This window comes from Schistocerca cancellata, chromosome 4 (assembly GCF_023864275.1).
Source record: "Schistocerca cancellata isolate TAMUIC-IGC-003103 chromosome 4, iqSchCanc2.1, whole genome shotgun sequence".
NCBI classification, from domain to species: Eukaryota; Metazoa; Arthropoda; class Insecta; order Orthoptera; family Acrididae; genus Schistocerca; species Schistocerca cancellata.
In genome coordinates, this window is record NC_064629.1 from 233,566,382 (window position 1) to 233,579,161 (window position 12,780).

Genomic DNA, 12,780 nt, shown 5'->3' on the forward strand with positions numbered 1-12,780 from the left:
CACAGGAAACATACAGATTTATTCTTACCCATGTGTGATGAGACAGCTCCAACAGAATTAACCGCAACATAGGATGCGGAGAAAAAGGCATCTTGAGTGATAGATTTCACATACAGTGGAGGAGCGCCACTTGCAGAAGCAAATCCTAACTCTGCTGCGCTTGCATTGAAGAGGCTCCGTACACCCAACTGTTTCATAAATGGTGTCAAATCAAGTCCACTTGATAGAGCTGTAAACTGAGGAAGTGAAACTTCCGTCTCAGCATATGTGAGCCAGTGCGGCAGCTGCTGGAACGACACTCCTGGGAGTTTCACAAGAAGCTCATCTATATGATCAGGAGCATCCGGCAGAAGTATGAGAAGATTAAACGTTCCCACCTGTAGGCAAATCAAGATAATTTCTAATATAGACTTTATCTCACGAAAATCATTATATATTTTAAAAAAAGAAAAAAAAATCAACAAAATTAAGGCATATAGCATATTTCAATGCTACAAAATGGCAATTTATAAACAAAGTCAATGTAATTACATGCCTATTATCAGACCTTCCATGTTCTGTAACCATCAAATTTACACAATACAAATGCAAGAGCAGTTTAAATAAAACAAATATATGAATTAAACACAACAACCCCCCCCCCCCCCAAATGTCACCACGTCAAAGTACAATACAGTTTTCTACAAGCCCTAGTGGCAATCTAGCAGTATGAGCCTGGTGAAGTAACTTTCATAACTACAAAAACAACATTGTTAAGAGGCAATCTGCCAGTTGGAGTCAACCACAAACTAACAGTAAAATTCGAAAATGAGGGCACAAACAGCTGTCTAGCAATGTTGGTTTTGTCATTTGTACAGTATCATGTGAAGGGAATGTCCCACATGCAATGTTAACAATATATCAAATCATTCGTTCAAACAAACAAAATAAGAATAAATTATTTCTTTAAACCACAGTTGTGATGACAGACTGATCTGTGCTGTAGCCCAAAGTCAATGTTAAGGCCCTTGTGAACAAACTTGTTTGTCAAATTTGCTCTTACCTAGCCATGGATTTATGGAACAAGCCTGTACATTTACCACAAACTTCGACCCTTTAACCTCACTTTTTGAAACGGACACTGTTATACTGTATTTTGCCACTAGTGGGGCTGGCTACAAATGCAGATGCAGCATTTCTAACATTGACTCAGGCATTTTGTCAGAATAAGAAGTAGTATCAACAAATGGAAAGTGAAACTTGTTTAGAGTTGGGTCATTCCATGCCAAGTGGTTTAGAGGTTCCTTCATAACCATCAAGGATTTTGGTGAAATTTTGTATGAACAATTGCACATACTTCCAATGAACATTGGTGTTTTTTCATCATTAGTTAAACACTTCCGGAGATACAGTGATTCGTTTGACACCATGGTGCAGCTATCAACAGTGCACCCGGTAATTTTCAGTAACTTTGAGACATAACATCTCCGATAATATTTTCTTGAAAGAAACAAAACTAAGTTACCTTGCATAACTTTTTCCGTTCTTTTAAGCGAAATAATAAAGAATTCCTGACCTACCTGCATATAGACAATTTCAAGCAAAGTCAGCTGAAAAACAGATATTAAAAAAAAAAAAAAAGTAAGCTTAGCTTTTTGTATATCCGGAAGTAATTGCGGGGAAAAACCTGAAAACACCATAATTTACCAACACACGGTCTTAGAATTTACAATTTCATTCTCCTACTGCTTTCCAATCGTTAACAAATTGAGGGCAAAGTTCATTTTTCAAAAACTGTCACACACTATAGTACTCTCTGGGCAAGGTAATATCAAAATCATGACTAGGAAGTGAGAAAGTCTGAATAATATGATATATTTCAGTCTGCTCTTCTATTATAACTACAGAATCAAACTGGTTATAAACTTCACGAGTTAACTGTTCATTATCAGGACAGTGAAGATTATGGTAGCAAAACTGTTTCATAACAGCTGCAGCACACATCATACAAATGGTCTGCAGGTTTTCCACCACTGTCACACTGTGTACATGTTGGTGAAGTTTACAGAATTCTTCCTCACACTTTTTGGAATGGACTCATGTTATAGAGAATAATCAGTATGTCTTTACTGTGCAATTCTATTCACGTGCTAGTTTAATTCTGGTTTAAGGTACAGTATACCTTGTATTAGTATAGTTTGCAGTCAATGTAGAACATTAGTCAACACATAAAAAATTGTATAGATATGTTGGTACGGTCCATGATGACTTAACAACTGCTGGCTTTTTTCAAAGTGAGAAAACCAGTACCTACATCACCACAGGGGCCACGTCTGACAGCTGGCAACAGCAGCCATGGGTGAGTTTCTTTATCACAGGTTCCCAAGCTGATTATGCGGTTTCTATGAGTCAGAGGCCAAAGCTAGAAGCAGTCTTTTTTACAATCCTAAGCTTATGTCTACATGAAGCTACTTGAATTTTTTACAGATTTCATTAATTTGCTGCAGAATGCCATGAGGAAAACCATACAACTATACTTCCAGGCAGATGATTTCACTGATGGTATTGTTAGGAAAGAAATTCAGCTAAAAATAAAAATTGACACTTTTAGAGTGTGATTACCTCAAATTATTACATCAAGAAAAGAGAGAAAACTATTATTTTTATTGGACTCCTCACTCCATTTCATTTTTATAAAAATGATTTTGTAGGGCCGGATCGTAAAAAAAAACTATTTACTAGTAGTTTTGACTCCAGCTTATTTCCTAGTCATCAAAACTTTTTATATTATCTTCCTCAGAGAATATTAAACAATAGTGGAACTTCATAACAGATATCATATTTAATCTGAGTACCAGCAGAATACAGGCCTATTTTCAATGCACATTCACTTTGTCATTCTTTTCTAGAGCCTCATATGCTCGCATTGCAAAACCAAATATACCTTTTTAGTTGGTTTAGAACATGGTCTTTCTAATGACTCCAGTTTAAAGAAGACTTTTTTTATAAATGTGGGACAAAAATAGCTATTTTGGGCATTTTCAGAAAAGTTGTCAAATCTGCCCTCAATCTGAACATTGGAATACAGTAGAAGAATGAAAATTTATATTCTAAGACCCTGCATTGACAAGTTATTACGTGCAAAGTTTCAGGTGTATCACGCAATTACTTCTGGAGATACAAAAAAAAAGTAATCATTACATTACTTCGAGCATCTATTTTTTGGCCAACTTTGCTTCAAATGATCCTTACGCAGATAGTGCAGGGAAACATTATTTTGCTTATGGGAGTACAAAAAGTTGTACACGATTACCTAAGTTTTGTTTCTTTCAAATGGCTCTGAGCACTATGGGACTTAACAACTGAGGTCATCAGTCCCCTAGAACATAGAACTACTTAAACCTAACTAATCTAAGGACATCACACACAACCATGCCCGAGGCATGATTCGAACCTGTGACCGTCGCGGTCGCACAGTTCCAGACTGAAGGACCTAGAACTGCTCGGCCACAATGGCTGGCTTTGTTTCTTTCAAGAAAATATTGCTGGAGATACTACATCTCAAAGTTGCCAAACACTCATCAGAGCACTGTTGACAGTTGTGCTATGGGGTCAAACAAATGACTGTATCCCAGCAATTATTAAATTGGCGAAAGTGAACGTTTACCAATGTTCACTGGGAACATGTCAAGAATTCACACAAAATTTCAGCCAAATCCGTGATGGTCATGGGGGATCAATTTTCGCAATTAGACGACGCGGCATTGAAGAGCCCAGTCACTTCACCCAAACACTGAAAAAGAGGACACATGTGTCAGTAAATTTATTCCTCTTCTATTTGGCCCTCTAACGACAGTTCATTAAAATACCACACTGCAAGAACCCATACCCTCCATCTTACTTGAAAAAACTGGAGAACTTTTATTTTTCTTGTTTTATTACACTCTCACTTGTACGTTGGGCATAGAATACCAATTTTCTTCTTAACCACTTCTTGCATTATGCATAGTTGAGACAGATGACACATCTACCATTTTGGTAATTACCAGTGCTATTTTGTTTTTATCCTTGATTGTAGTTTCCATAGTTGTGAAAACTCATGATACAGCAAGATAAGTTGTAATTAAACTATTTGTCATCAAACACATGCAGTAAAACAACACAATGTTTGCAGATCTTGTCATATTTTCCTTCAATATTAATTCCTGGCAAACAGATCAAACATGCTCTATGTCTTACAAACACATTGAACAACACCATACGCGGTCAAATATTTACCAAACATAATAAAATTTGACATACTGTTTGACGATTTACAGGAGCCTTTAGGTTGGGAAGATCGCAATGTTGTTTTTAGTGTGCACTACTCATTCCTAGTAGTTTGACAGTTAAAACACTCAACTGTATGAGTTAGTGTATACATTGGTTGGAAGTTGTACTGAGGTTAGGCAGCCCTCGTTTTCCCCAGCACATGCGCATACCTATCCAATCAATTACAGGGGCTTACATTGTAAAATGAAATCTCAATCATCTCTAAACTGTTTTTTCCTGATACAGATAAACCAATGATAAAGTGAAAGCACCACCAAGTTACAATCCCCAAGATTCACCAGGGTTTAAATCAATTTACTTATACAAGCATTAAAAAATTTAAGTGGCCTATAAAAATAAGTTGGAAATTAACAAGTGTAAAATAATTAAAAACAAAGTCTACTTGAAAATCAATTTACTTCTTTTTCAGTTAAAAAGGTAATGGCAACATGGTAACAGTTTTGTATTGGACACACCCCCCCCCCCCCCTTTCATTTAAACATTAGGTTTCGTAATTGATGAATTTGTTACCACAACCAGATTTTTTGCTTAAACATCTGTTTGCTTAACCAACTCACATCCGATTGTCACCTTCCAATCTGACCTACACTTCAAGCTGTGCTAGAGATCAGTGTCACCACAAGCAAGGTGTGGTCCACCACACAACTTCAGCCATAAACCTGCAGTATGAACCTTCCAAATATAAGACTAGGAAATTCTTTCTCCATTTTATTTCATACCTCTCAGTCATCTTTTCACACTTTCACCATATTATATGGTGCAATAAATATTCTGTACTTCAACGTTTAAATTTGTTACATGACTAATAACTCAGTATTTATATCTGGGTTTCAAGTAGATTACTCTCTAATGTGCAAACAACAATGCAGTATCAAATGCTACATAATTCTTAAAAAGTCTATTAAGATTTATAAAAAAAAAAGAAAGCTGAATAAACTATGTGACATATGCATCACTTCAAATATCCATTGCCTTGCACATATAAGAATTTGCAAGTTTTCATCCATGAGATTTACAGTGTTCTGCAGTACTTAGACAGCAAAGAAATACTGACACTGGTTTTATAATTCAGTTATTTCCATGCATAATTTTAGGTTTCTTTTTTATTGATCCATACTGTCAGTCTTTTGCTCGAGGCCAAAATAAACTCTTCTGGCAAAGAGACTCCAGTAACATAATTCAAATACAAGTTGCAATACACAGTTGCCAACATTTTATGTACTATGAACAGACTACTTTATATCATAGTATATGTCTGCAATATAATAGATATCCTCAAATTGCCTACACACGGCACTATGTTCACAACAAATGGTTTCACACAAAAATGAACCAAGATCAGCACTAGTTTGTATTATAGTTACAAAAATGTTGCTGATCATTGGTTGTCACACAGAAACCATTAAATATTTTGATTACTTTATTGCATCATGTCACTATCATATGCAAATAAAATGTTCACCATCTGATGGTAACTCATTGTACAGCAGCTGTTCCACGAATTGTATACTATCACAGAACCTTATCCAGGTCATCTACTAACAAGTTACCATTATCTCTAACAAGCCATACATAAACTTTCACTAATTTCTATGTCAAGTTACCAATTGTGTGTCCCCATGATTGTCATAATCACACAGCTTAAATCGAATTTCAAACACTTGGTAGACAGCAGAATTACATTCAAAACAACGTTCTTATTATTCGAATAATCCATCCACACCATAATATTCACTTCTATTCACCCAGTAAGTGTGATGCCATGTATATTAACACAATATCAATCACCTGAGTCTCTTGATACGGGGAAGTATAATTCATAAAATTAAACTATTGATAATATAGACGTTATTTCATGAGTACATTAAAATATGTGCTGCTTGGCATATACAAATTAATACTGATGAAAGTAACTAGGTATGAGTGTTCTGTACGTGAAAACACCAAACTTAAGGACTCCTTTCCAATTAAAACTTTATTCAGTATTTACATTTGACCAGCCTCTTGTGAGCAGATTAAGTCGTTGCCATGTTACTTTAGCACAGATTGTTAGAGTCATACTAACCAACAAAATGTAGCCTTTCCATCCGCCCCACTGTAATTATACAAAATTTGCAACATTTTGTTCACGTCTCCTGTTACCATATACTATGCAACTAAGCACGAACTCTCCCTAACGTCAAAATTCCTATACGCGGAAAATCAATGTGACGCTGTGACCCTAACGTGCCTTTATTTACATATATGTTACCAGTGTTGCCAACTCGATGACACAACTTTGTACTAAAAATGAATCACAAGTCGCTAGGAAAAAGTCATCTCTGAATGCACAGGCGCTAAAAAAGGCGTCAGAATGTTTTACAATAATAATCGCGTTGAAGTAAAACACATGCAACACAAGCAATTTCATTACATCAGACAACGGTGAAAGTTTCGATCAGAGTTGTATTAAGAAGTGATGGAAAAATCTGGTCATTGTAAACATTTCTGGCACAGTTGAGATGTATATGAATTGCAAATAAATGGGTGCTGCTGTGGAAAACGGATTCATAATACGCATTTGTTGAGCAGCGTAGTAATTTTTCTTCAGAGTATGCATAATTAATTCACATTTCACATAACACGCACCTAAGAGGCAAAGAATTTTTTTTGTATAGCGATGGTTCCCATCTCGATCGAAGTTCAGAGTGCCCTTACTATTTCAGAGCAGAGTGAATCAACATCCCTAACTTCTATCACGTTACGCCAAGAAACCACAATTCTCGTGCAATAATGTTTATGTTTCAAAATATGAAAATCATTTAGAAATTAATCAGAATTAATTGTAAAGGCCCGTCCACACGCAACGATCTGTCTACGCAAATGTCTGCGCACATCACATCTGCGCAGACAGATCGTTGCGTGTGGACAGAAGATTTGCACCAACCTGAGGTGTGTGCAAACCTGGAAGTTGGAGTTGGAGGTTTGAGCGAAACCTCTCAAATCTGTGGGTTCAAACCACATCTGTGCAGACAAGTTGGAGCGTGTGGACAGGAGATCGCCGCAAATCTGGCGCGAAACAGCTGTTTGTTCAGTCTAGTGTTTGTATTTGTGCGCACAGGGCATTAAAATGGCTGATACTCGTCAGTGTTCTCGAGAGTTTGTAAGTGAATTCATTGAAATATATAGAAACCACCCATGTTTGTGGAAGATTAAAGTAAAGAATATAGTGACTGAGACAAAAAGACAGCAGCATACAATGCTCTAATTGAAAAATTGCGTGTATTATTTCACTCAACTCTTGTTTCGATATTGCAGTTGAAAATTCCAAATTCTTGTAGCTCCTTCCTGTTGCTAGGAATCTTAATGTTACCGCCGGCCGTTCATAAGGAGAAATTGCCCTTCTCTATACAAGTATTTTTTCTCATAATATGAGGGGCTACAAGCTTTAAGAGATAATTATAAGTTTCGACATCCATCCGAAAATAATTTCGCCAGTCGTTAGGTTCGCCCTGCAACTCCCACAGTAAATTTACGTGAGAAAACTGCTTTCGCTTTAGCAGCCACTGTCTACACCATTTTGACCGGTTTCTCTGTTTCCTGCGGTTGGTCTGAATGTTTTTTGCAACACAAGTTGCGAACACAGACCACAACAGAACTTCCTCCATCTCTATATTTCAAAATAAATGAATTAAATTTTTGACGTTTACGGGGAGCGTAGTCGCTTGTTACTGATTTCTTTTCTACACCGACAGATGGCGGGCGAGTAGTAGATTGGGGTTTGTGTCGTGTGAACACACCACATTTGCAGCGATCTTTTGCATGTACAGACATCTGCGCCGATGTCTGCGCAGACAGATCGTTGCGTGTGGACCGGGCTTAATGTATAAAGCAGCAGCCTATAATGCATCATTAACATCTATAGCTATAATCCTAAAGTAAGCGAAAAGAGTGAAAAGACGTCGACAGTAAATCTTCCGCCTAGCTTCTGTCGTAGTATTTTATTTACTCCTTTGTCTAATAATTGATCGATAAGTTCCTTAACTATCAAAAATTCTCTTCGTGAATATATTTTCCCCATAAAGTCTGCCAGCAGACATACTTACTATTACACTGCAAGGAAAAATGTCAAGTTGCACAGATTACTGTAAAAATTATTTCTTAAGACACCAGGTGCCAAATCTTTTACTTTTCTGCAAATACACTGGAGAACTGCGACTAGATTAAAATGTCACGAACTAATTGTAACTATTTTCAACTTGTACACTTATCTTACTACAGTACGTGCAAAATAGTTTTCCGAATCGCATAGCCGTGAAAACTTGCTGAGTCTGTACAACGCCCGAGTTTGCCAGCCAACCAGGGAACGATATTCCGCTAGCAGAGTGTATCAAGAAATAAAATTTCTCCAGCACCGGTTTAAACAGCAATGTATTCCGTTCGTATTATTAGATATTTGTTACTGTACACCTCTCTAGTAGTCTAACGTAGTTTGTCAGTTGCTGATCTTTGCTCTATCTGAAATCGCAATTTTTAATACTACCATTCAATTAACGCTCATCTGTTCGTAGTCTGAAAATGTTTCTATTTCATCTTCTTCTGCTGCCGCACAAGTTGAAGGCTGGTTGCTTTTCTACATCTACAGGTACATAAATCCTCCACAAGCCACCATACGGTGCGTGGCGGAGGGTACCCTATACCACTACTTGTCATTTCCTTTCCTGTTCCTCTCGTAAATAGAGCGAGGAAAAAACGACTATCTATTTGCCTCCGTATGGGCCCTAATTTCTCGTATCTTATCTTCGTGGTCCCTGTACGTAATGTATTGTTGCCAACAGTACAATCGTTCTGCTAAAAAAAATGGCTCTGAGCACTATGGGACTTAACATCTGTGGTCATTAGTCCCCTAGAGCCTATAACTACTTAAACCTAACTAACCTAAGGACATCACACACATCCATGCCCACGGCAGGATTCGAACCTGTGACCGTAGCGGTCGCGCGGTTCCGGACTGAGCGCCTAGAACCGCTAGACCACCGCGGCCGGCTACAATCGTTCTGCAGTCAGCTTCAAACGCCGGTTCTCTTAAGTTTCTCAAAAAGAACGTTACCTTCCCTCCAGGAAATTCCATTTGAGTTCCCGAAGCATCCCCATAACATTTAAGTGTTGCTCGAACCTACCGGTAACAAGTCTAGCAGCCCGTTTCTGAACTGTTTCGATGTCTTCCTTCAGTTCGTCCTGGTGCGGATCCCAGACGTTTGAGCAGTACTCATGAATAGTTCGCACCAGCGTCCTACATGCGATCTCCTTTAGAGGTGAACCACTCTTTCCTAAAAGTCTTCCAATTAACCAAAGTCGACCATTCGCCTTCCCTATCACAGTTCTTACGTGCTTGTTCCACCGCATATCGCTTTACAACGTTACGCCCTGATATTTAAACGACTTGACTGCGTCAAGCAGGACACTAGTAATATTGTATCCGAACATTACAGGTTTGATATTCCTACTCATTCACATTAACTTCCATTTTTTCACTTTTAAGTCTAGCTGCCATTCATCACATCAACTGGAAATTTTGTCTAAGTCGTCTTGTATCTTCCTAGAGTCACCCAACTTCTACACCTTACCGTAAACCACGGCATCATCAGCAAACAACCGCAGATTGCTGCCCACCCCGTCCACCAAAACATTTATGCATGTAGAGAACAACAGCCGTCCTATCACACTTCCCTGGGCACTGCTGAAGATACCCTTCTCTTTGATGAACATTCGCCGTCAAGGACAATATGCTGGGTTCTATTATTTAAGAAGTCCTCAAGTCAATTACATATCTGTGAACTTATTCCATATGGTCGTACCTTCACTAACAGCATGCAGTGGGGCACCGTGTCAAATGCTTTCCGGAAATCTAGAAATATGGAATCTGTCTATAGCCTTTCATCCATCGTTCACAGTATGTCATATGAGAAAAGAGCAAGCTGAGATTTGCACGAGCGATGCTTTCTAAAACCATGCTGATTCGTGGTCATAAGCTCCTCAGTCTCAAGAAAGTTTATTGTATTCGAACTGAGAATATGTTCATGGATTCTGCAGCAAACAGAAGCTAGGGATATTGGCCTGTAATTTTACGGGGTCCACTCTTTTACCCTTCCTTTTATACTGGAGTCACCTGTGCTTTATTTTTCCAGTCGCTTGGGACTTCGTGCTGGGCGAGAGATTCACGATAAATGCAAGCTAGGCAAGGGACCATTGGCATAGAATACTCTTTGCAAAGCAGAACTGGGATTCCACCTGGACCTGGTGATTTATTTGCTTTCAAATCTTTCAGTTGTTTCTCTACGCAAGGTATGCTTATTACTACGCCGTCCATACTGGAGTTCAGATGACGGTATGTTTGTACGATTCTCCTGTGTGAACGATTTCTTGAACGTGAAATTTAAAACTTCGGCTTTTGTTTTGCTATCTTGAACTGCCACATCAGACTGGTCACAATGGACTGACTGGAAGTCTTAGACCCGCTTAGTGATTTTACATAGGACCAGAATTTTCTCGGGTCCTGTGCCAGATCTTTTGCTAAGATGTGAAGGTGGTAGTTGTCGTATGCTTCGCGCATAGATCTTTTCACAGAAGCACTAACCTCTACTAACCTTTGCTTTTGTCATTTGTGCGTTCCCTTTTGAACCGAGAATGCAACAGCCTCTGCTTCCTGAGTATCCGCCGAATTTCGTTGTGAAAACATAGTGAGTTTTGTCCATCCTCTATCCACTTACTAGGCACATTACTCTCCAGACCAAGATTTACAATCTGCTTAAATTTACTAGGCACATTACTCTCCAGACCAAGATTTACAATCTGCTTAAACTTTGTCCATAATTCCTCTACATCCATGTTACTGGAACTAAGTGATGCCAGTTCATTGTCAGAGTGAGATGCTAATAACTGCCTATCTGCTCTTTCCACCGGAAACACTCTCCTAGCCTTCTTGACTGATTTATTAACTTTGGTATTCACATTTGCTATAATGACATCATGATCGCTAATCCCCGTTTCTGTACGGACATTGCCGATAAAGTCCGACCCATTCTTAGCCACAAGCTCTTAAGATATTTCCATTGCGTGTGGGCTGCCGAGCTAGCTGCTAAAGACAAATTTTAGAAATCGTGTTCAAAAGCATTTCGCATGACGCTGTGTCAGTACCCCCCGCAATGAATTCATAGAAATCCCAGTTTATAGTCGGTGGGTTAAAGTAGCCTCCAACTAGCATTGCATGATGTGGGTATTTACGCGCTGTCGACCGTAGACTTTCTTTGAATGATTCTAGAACTGTCACTGCAGAATCAGGTGGCCGATAAAAACATCCAAAAATTAACTTGGTTCCACCTACAACTGTCACACGCGACCAGATAACTTCACTGAGGCACTCAGCTTCGACCTCAATAGAGACAATATTTTTGTCAACCGCAATGAAACTCTCCCTCCTATGGCCTCTAATATGTCTTTCCGATATACTTTCCACGACTCGCTAAGTATCTCAGAGATTTCCACTTCGGGTTTCAGGCTGCTCTCAGACCCAAGGATAATTTGAGAGCGAGAACTTAGATGGAGGAAAGTAAATTCAGGAACTTTATTACGAATACTTCGACAGTTTACTAATAAAATTGAGACAGTCGAAGTGTCTTTATTCTGAACGTCGTTTGATTTCCCTTGCTGCATATCGACTGGCGAGTGTTCATCAGAACGCCTCAAACTAAGCCTAGCCTAAAAAGCCCTGTGTATACTCCACAAGGACTCTGCTACCCGAGTAGCAGCATCCTTTGCGTAGTGCACCCCTGACCTCTCAAGAGGAGTCCTACAAATCCCCACACGATAACGTAGGTCTAAAAATCTGCAGCCAAGACCATCACAGAGTCGACGAAGCCTTTGATTGAGACCCTCCACTCGGCTCCAAACCAAAGGACCCCTATCAACTCTGGGAACGATGCTGTAAACTGCGAGCTCTGCTTGCACCCCTCACGTGAGGTCATCAGTCTTCATCACCTCCACCAACCACCTGTGTGAACTGAGCATCACCTCAGAACCCATGCCGATGTGAACCACAACATGCAGACGCCTGCACCCTGCACGCTCAATAGCCACAGGCAAGGCCGCCTCCACATCTCAGATGAGGCTCGCCGGCTGACATATTGAGCGCTCGTTGGCTTTCTTGACAGCCCTGAACGCTATCTACCTAAGGGACTGCATAACACGCCTAAAGGTGGAGCTTCCAATAACTAGTAAACCCCCCAGCCCTCCGTGTGCCTGCTCGGACCCTGCTAGAGGAGCGCCCACCTGTCCACTCACAGGGTGAATGGGCGAGGTCAAGCGGCCAGTCTACACATTAGCCCTTCACCTCGAGCGACGGGAACGAGTTACCACAGCCACTCACACTGCTGTAAGGGCGGACCCACCGCATCGGGTGCACTAGGAGGTGCCTTGGAAGCAGAGCCCATG

The 12,780-nt window shown here is 39.6% G+C and overlaps 1 protein-coding gene across 1 annotated transcript in view; it reads right to left on the minus strand.

Annotated features, from left to right (window-relative positions):
• LOC126183580 (intracellular coagulation inhibitor 3-like) overlaps positions 1 to 12,780 on the minus strand; it is a 215,858-nt gene that overhangs the window by 22,529 nt on the left and 180,549 nt on the right. The window contains exon 6 of the mRNA XM_049925677.1: positions 29 to 377. Coding sequence (XP_049781634.1) covers positions 29 to 377 — 349 coding nt within the window. The remainder of the gene's footprint in view (positions 1 to 28; positions 378 to 12,780) is intronic.